This window comes from Tauraco erythrolophus, chromosome 7, assembly GCF_009769465.1.
Source record: "Tauraco erythrolophus isolate bTauEry1 chromosome 7, bTauEry1.pri, whole genome shotgun sequence".
Taxonomy (NCBI): domain Eukaryota; kingdom Metazoa; phylum Chordata; class Aves; order Musophagiformes; family Musophagidae; genus Tauraco; species Tauraco erythrolophus.
Window position 1 is genome coordinate 54,145,778 of NC_141471.1, and position 6,604 is coordinate 54,152,381.

Below are 6,604 nucleotides of genomic sequence, written 5' to 3' on the forward strand. Positions count from 1 at the left end.
CTAGAGTTGACCTCGATAGTTCTTCCTTGCCTGTAAGATGTTAGCATCTGTATTGGAAAATTGACTTGGGAAAGCACAGTGGTATAATGACCAGGTATTATTTTGCCAGTGTATCTGTTTGAAAGTTGACTGTTGCTCCAGAGTAAAAATGACTTTGGGTATTTGAGCGAATTTACTTTGCTGGATATCAGTGTAACTCTAGAACGTGTTCACACAGGAAATTATACCATTGTAGTTTCGTTTTTCAGTTTTCCACGGTAGACAGTTTTCAGCTCTGAATACTTGAAGCAGCTAAGTAGGAAGCAGGCAACTAATGGTGACAAACACCTAACTAACGTTACAGTTCTGGTTTGGTGTCTTGTTTTTCTAACCCCGCTGATCATAGGTCCGTGGGTGTTTTGGTTCATTTTTTGGGTTTTCCTAGTTAAGTGACTATAAGGGATTTCTGCTTTAAAGAGTGAAGGGAACTGCATACTGTTTGCTTACACCTTTCAACTTTACAAAATGTTGCTATTTTTATTCAGATGGGTCATCGAATCATGTTTACAACTATCAGCCATGTGATCATCCACGTCAGCCTTGTGACAGCTCATGTCCATGTGTAATTGCTCAAAACTTCTGTGAGAAGTTTTGTCAGTGCAGCTCAGAATGTAAGTAAAACATTTACAAGCTACTGCTAAATTTCTTTTACTGTCCCAACATCTAACTCCACTAGCAGTCTGTCCAAACTGCAGTGTTTGCAAGAGCAGCAAATCATGTCAAATGGTGTGAGAAACGAGCAGATGTTCAATTTAATTTGGCCCTCTTATCCCTTGAATGAAGTCAAAAACAGTCTTAAGACTTAAAATTGAGGGAGACTGAAGAAAAATCAGGGAAGTCAAGAATTTACAGTACTTCTGAAAATGTCCTATACAGATATCAATGGCTGTGGTTTTTTTTTAATATTCTCATAAGCGATAATATGCACTGTCTTAATTTTACAATGTACTTTTTTTAATACTTGCCCTTTTTGTTTTCCGTGTGTTCCTCTGTAGGCCAAAACAGGTTTCCTGGATGTCGTTGTAAAGCACAATGCAACACTAAGCAGTGTCCATGTTACCTGGCTGTACGTGAATGTGATCCTGACCTCTGTCTAACATGTGGAGCAGCTGACCACTGGGACAGCAAAAATGTTTCTTGCAAGAACTGCAGCATTCAGAGAGGATCCAAAAAAGTACGTAGATAGCTATACAGCTACATGCCTCTTGCCTTGGTTTGAGGCAGTTTCATACTGTCATGCCAGAGAATGGAATTTCTTTGCCTTCATGATGTCAAAGAGGGAAAGGAAAAAAGAGAGGCAGCTGTCCCTTAGGTTAGCTTGCTTATGTGCTGCTGTTAAGCTCTGTGTGCATTTCGTCAGGTACCAATTAGTGCTTTCTGTGTAACACTGCAGTAGAACATCTCCTTTTCCCCATTCGGGCTTTGCTTGTGATGTGCAAACAGGCTGCTGTTTTAAGGTGATAGCTTGTCAGTCTTTCCCTAGATGGGCATAAGGAGCTTCAGCTCAGACATAGATACTGGCTATTTCTTTCTTCAGTTGTAGCTTCTAACTCAAACTTGTATACACTCTTCTGAAGATATCTTGAAAGCCCTTTCAGCTCTGCTAAATAAATAAATAAATAAATAGATAAGCCAAAGTTTATTTCTGCTCCTGAACGTCATCTCAAACTCGTTCAGTCAAACACTGAGCTAATCAGTAGTGGGCTTCTGTCTGCAGACCTTTCGAGTTTGAAGTCCCTAGTGTATGTCTTCTTATGTAACGCTCTCATTTCAAAAGTTAAACTAAAATTTTTATTGGTTTTCAAGTACTTCATGTGGTTTTTCTTTCACATACAACTTCTGATCCACAAGCTGTAATTTTGGTGTGCATTTGATAATCGGAAGTATCCGTGTTTGTTCCTCTCCCCAGGAGCCTCAGAACACATTTCATTAAGTGATACAATTGAAAACAAAACACAAAACAAATCCAAGCCAGGCATGTCTAAACTTTTTGGTTTTTCTCTCCCACAGCACTTGCTATTGGCACCTTCAGATGTAGCAGGCTGGGGAATTTTCATCAAAGATCCTGTACAGAAGAATGAATTCATCTCTGAATACTGTGGTGAGGTAAGGGTGGAGAACACTGGTTATGTATAAGCTTAATTGGTAAAGTTTCGTGTTGACTAAGGACCCAGAGATTGTCTGTAACTTAGTAGCATGTTCTTTAGATGGAGAGACATGATGGACTAAGTATACAGCTACTGCTGTCAGAGGCTTCAAACCCAGGAGCTAGACAGTTGAAATGTCACAAAAAATTTGATGTAGGTTCTTCTGAGAATGAGACGCTGGAGTGTCATCTTTATCTTAGATGTAATTTCAATTCAGACGTGCCTGGAATTCTGTGCAAAATCATTTAGTATAGTACTAAAATGCAGTAGGTGCTTTCACTAAATTATATTCCATAGTAATAATAAAACCTTGAATCAGGGATGCAGTCCTGATTTTGAGATGAGAAGCAATTCCTGCTTTCCTTCTGCTGCTGAAAGAACTTATTTATGCTAAGAGCAAACCATGGTTGTTTGGTAAGTGTAGAATGCTTGCTGAAAACAGTACTTCCTGATGGGGAATATTTTCAGTCTCAGAGAATAAAAAAAACCCACCTTTTTTTAGAATGTCTGGGGTTTCTGACCTTAAGCTGCTACGGTTACAAAAGGGGAGAGGTCGTCTCTTTTACAAGGATTATTTCTTTCAGATTATTTCTCAGGATGAGGCAGACAGAAGAGGAAAAGTGTATGACAAATACATGTGCAGCTTTCTGTTTAACTTGAATAATGGTATGTATGCACTAGTCACAACCACATGTACACTCACCATTTTGTTCAGCCCTGTTCTTTTGCAGGCAGCAGGTAACATTGAGAATGTTTTTTTCCCTGCACACATTTTCCTAGTAATGCGAGGATTCCTAATATTGATAGCTAGTGTGTGTTTTTTTGGTTTTGTTTTCAAATGCTAGTCAACTAGGTTGTAGCAATGGAGCCTATTACACAAGCCAAATATACAAGATGAGTTGATTAGAAGTAGAATTTAATGGAGTAAAATTACACTCAAGCATTAGTAAAGTAGCCTAAAGAATTTAAAAGGTTTGCTAAGTATTGTCTGACATAATTGTACTGTGACCTAAATTAGCAGTAAGTTATGATGGTAATTTTGTGTTGGGGAAAAAAAAGCCACGAGTGTGGCTACTAGCACTTAAAGAGGAAAATACAGACCGTACTGTCAAGTGTGAAATACTAAAAAAATACTTGAAAGAGGAAAAAAAGCTGCTTTATGTCAATATTGACTTAGCATATTTATGGAGCTTGTCCTTGTGGAATAAAGGTAGAGAAGCTTCAGATGAGAAACTAAGGTAGTGCCAGTGTGGCAGGAGATAAATGGAATGAACAGTGTGGGGCAGCAGGAATATTTGGAATCTTGCAGAATAAAACAGCTATTGTAGGATGATGTGCTGGCTCTTCCATGTGGGAAGCTGAGCAGTTATCTTTTCCAGCTGCTAAAATCCAAGCACACTGAGTATTAAATAAACACTAAAATTTGTTTGTAGGTGACCTATCCATCATTTGTGGGTTTTGTTTTCTCCCCCCCTCCCCCCCTAGATTTTGTGGTTGATGCAACACGCAAGGGCAACAAAATTAGATTTGCAAACCATTCAGTAAATCCCAACTGCTATGCAAAAGGTAAGTTTTAAATTTACTTGCTTCTAGCAATGTATGGAATGTTGTGGGACACTTATTTGGAATACACATTTTATCAGTGCTTGTGATAACACAAGTGTAAATTTCTTTTAAACAGTTATGATGGTTAACGGTGATCACAGAATAGGAATATTTGCTAAAAGAGCCATTCAGACTGGTGAAGAGCTGTTCTTTGACTACAGGTTGGTCCATGGATTTTGTAATTTCTTCCTATCATAAACTGGATTAGCTTTCAGTGTTTCTGCCCAGCTCAATCCATTACTGTGCCTGCCTCCTTCTGCTGTCAGGGCTGAGCAGCTGAGCAGCAAGTCCTCTTGCAGTTATTTTAAAGCCACAGTAAGAGTAACTTGAGCAAAGCAGCTGGTTAAGAGCCTTGTGAGCTTGGAACCGGAACTTGTTTGGAGAAAAGTTTAGTGACAAAGAGGGACAGACCTATAGAACTTTTCCAGGCAGACTGGTTTAATAAACTTTATCTGGTAGGGTTCCCTAGGTACCAGCACGGGTTCCATTCAGAACCGGGCAAGAAATATTCTTGTGCAATTACAATCTTAGCAAGCGCTTCTCTGTGTTCATTCCTTCCTCTAAAATCCTCTCAAGTGAAGAAAACTAAGCTGTCCTGTGATGATACCTTCAGAAATAGTTGCTTTTCACTAGCTAAAATGAACTTTAGCCTTGTGGGATCTAAGATGAAAAAGTGTGGAATTTTAGCACTTTGTTTCTTCTTGGTCAAACTCCTCTAAAAGCAATTTCTTGAGTCAATCAGCAGTATTCCACATCTGCAAATTCACACAAGGAATAAAGGCCCCAGGTGGTGAGGAAACTATGGGAAATTGCAGGCTGTGCTGTTACATCAGGATAAGTAAACTGAAATGTTCAGTTACTGGTTTTTATTTTTGTTTTTCTAATTTCAGATATAGCCAAGCTGATGCCCTTAAGTATGTGGGCATTGAAAGAGAAATGGAAATCCCTTGACACCAGCTACCTCTTCTTTTAAACAAACAGCTGCCTTATCTTCAGGAATTTCTAGTACTGTGGGCAATTTTAGAAAAATAAAAACGATGCAATTTGAAATTCTGTATTTGCAAAGTACTGTAACAGTAATTTATAGTAACGAATTTAAAAAAACCCAACTTTTTATTGCCTTCTCACCAGCTGCAAAGTGTTTTGTACCTATGAACTTTTGCAATAATGTGGTGTGGTACATTTTTCAACCTTGAATAAAGGATACTTGAACTTCTTCATTTTTACTGGAACTGAGTTGGAATTTTGTGTCGGCCAGTTGAGGAAGCAATGTGAATACTTACTTTCAACTTCTAAGCAAAGGCAACTCCATACTTGTCTGCTTCCGTTACTGTTACTTCAGGTCACATTTAAGAGTACATCTTCACGTTGAACAGTGTAGGAGAGATCAGTCAGGCTGATTGCAGAACTTCAGCATGCAGCACCTAAATGAAACGCTCCTGGTCTGGCAGTTTCACGCACCCTCGGCTTGACGCTGCATTCATACAGTGACGGCGGCAGCTTAGAAACTCCCAGGGTTGCTCCTAGAGCTGACCTCTTGTTGCCATACCAACCGGACTTGATTGTTTTAAAGTATTTCTCTAAGTTGCAGCAGTCCTCAGGCCTAACAGGAGGTCTGTCCATTAGCAAGAGGTGCATTTAATGGGAAAGGAAAAAGGGTCCTCTCCAAAAAAAACCAGTAAGTCATTTCTGGGACAGACCCCACTTTCAAGATCTAGTTGTAGTATAAAGGTTTGCTTCTGTCTTGCCCGTTAGCTTAATGGCAACCCCCGTGCAATTAATTTCTTCACTCAATGTGGAAATAACACTGATGGGGACACATTTGCATCATTTGCTAAGGGAAGGAGCAGTGGTATTCCAATAAACTAGAACCCTCAACTGTGGCTTCTCTGAAGCAACAAACTCAATATTGAATAGAACAGTAATCACATACGTATTTCTCTTCTCCATCTCTTGTTTATCTGTAAGCAACCACTGTTTTGCTTACTGGTACAGTTACTTTTTCTTTCCATTTTTTTTTTTTAATATCTAGGTGTTCTATATATATGCTAGCTGTCTGTTCAGGTCTTGTACAGGGCTACCACACGTTTATTTCTGATCTACCAGCTGCATGTGAGCTCTGCTGCTTACTGCTCAATAGAACCCCCCATTTTATTCAAAACAGCTGGGTGGGGGGGCAGGAACAGGGACACAACATTGCAAAACTGATTTCGGTGACAACCATAGACCTGCTGCACTGAGGAGGCTCCAGCTCACTGGCCCTGTTCAGCAAGAGCCAAAGCAGCAGAGCCTGTTTCCACCCACCCAAGTACAGCAGTCAGCTGTCATCTTGCTCTGTGATGGCCTGAGTAAGAACTAAGAATTCATACCTCTCATCTTACTCCTGAGGGGGAAAAAAAAAAAAAAGTCCAAAAGTCAAAACTTATTTTCTCCCTGCTTGGTTAAAGCATGACTCTTGTCTGAAGCTGGATTGACAGCAGATGGGTTTTAAAAATAGAGCTCGGCAAGAGACAGCATACCAAGTACACAAAGCAATGCTGCTTTAACCAGCGACGGGTTAAGGCTCGGCTTTGAGCCGCAGCTCAGAGCAGGTTATTTCTGGCCCTTCTGCACACAAACACCATTCAGCCTGCTTCTGTGGCACTGATCCTGCTACAAAAATCTGCTAGCACCAAACTTCCTGCAAGAAGGGTTTACAAAAACAAAAGAGCATCTTAAAAAAACATAATCAAACAACAACTTCAGCACAGAAAGCATCACAAGCTCCAATCTTCCAAATTTCAAAAAGCAATTTGAAAATTGAACAGCAACAT

At 39.8% G+C, this 6,604-nt stretch overlaps 1 protein-coding gene across 6 annotated transcripts in view; it reads left to right on the forward strand.

Moving 5' to 3' along the window:
• The window catches only part of EZH2 (enhancer of zeste 2 polycomb repressive complex 2 subunit), a 28,861-nt gene extending 23,967 nt beyond the window's left edge, over positions 1–4,894 (forward strand). For 5 of the 6 annotated variants that reach the window (XM_086614222.1, XM_009987481.2, XM_009987483.2 and 2 more), the window contains 7 exons: positions 525–650; positions 1,035–1,213; positions 2,050–2,145; positions 2,771–2,852; positions 3,672–3,752; positions 3,868–3,952; positions 4,682–4,894. In XM_086614222.1, the coding sequence (XP_086470348.1) occupies positions 525–650; positions 1,035–1,213; positions 2,050–2,145; positions 2,771–2,852; positions 3,672–3,752; positions 3,868–3,952; positions 4,682–4,742 (710 nt within the window). In that variant the 3' untranslated portion in view covers positions 4,743–4,894. The remainder of the gene's footprint in view (positions 1–524; positions 651–1,034; positions 1,214–2,049; positions 2,146–2,770; positions 2,853–3,671; positions 3,753–3,867; positions 3,953–4,681) is intronic. The other variant, XM_009987486.2, reaches the window with a different exon arrangement.
• Positions 4,895–6,604: the final 1,710 nt, after the last annotated feature.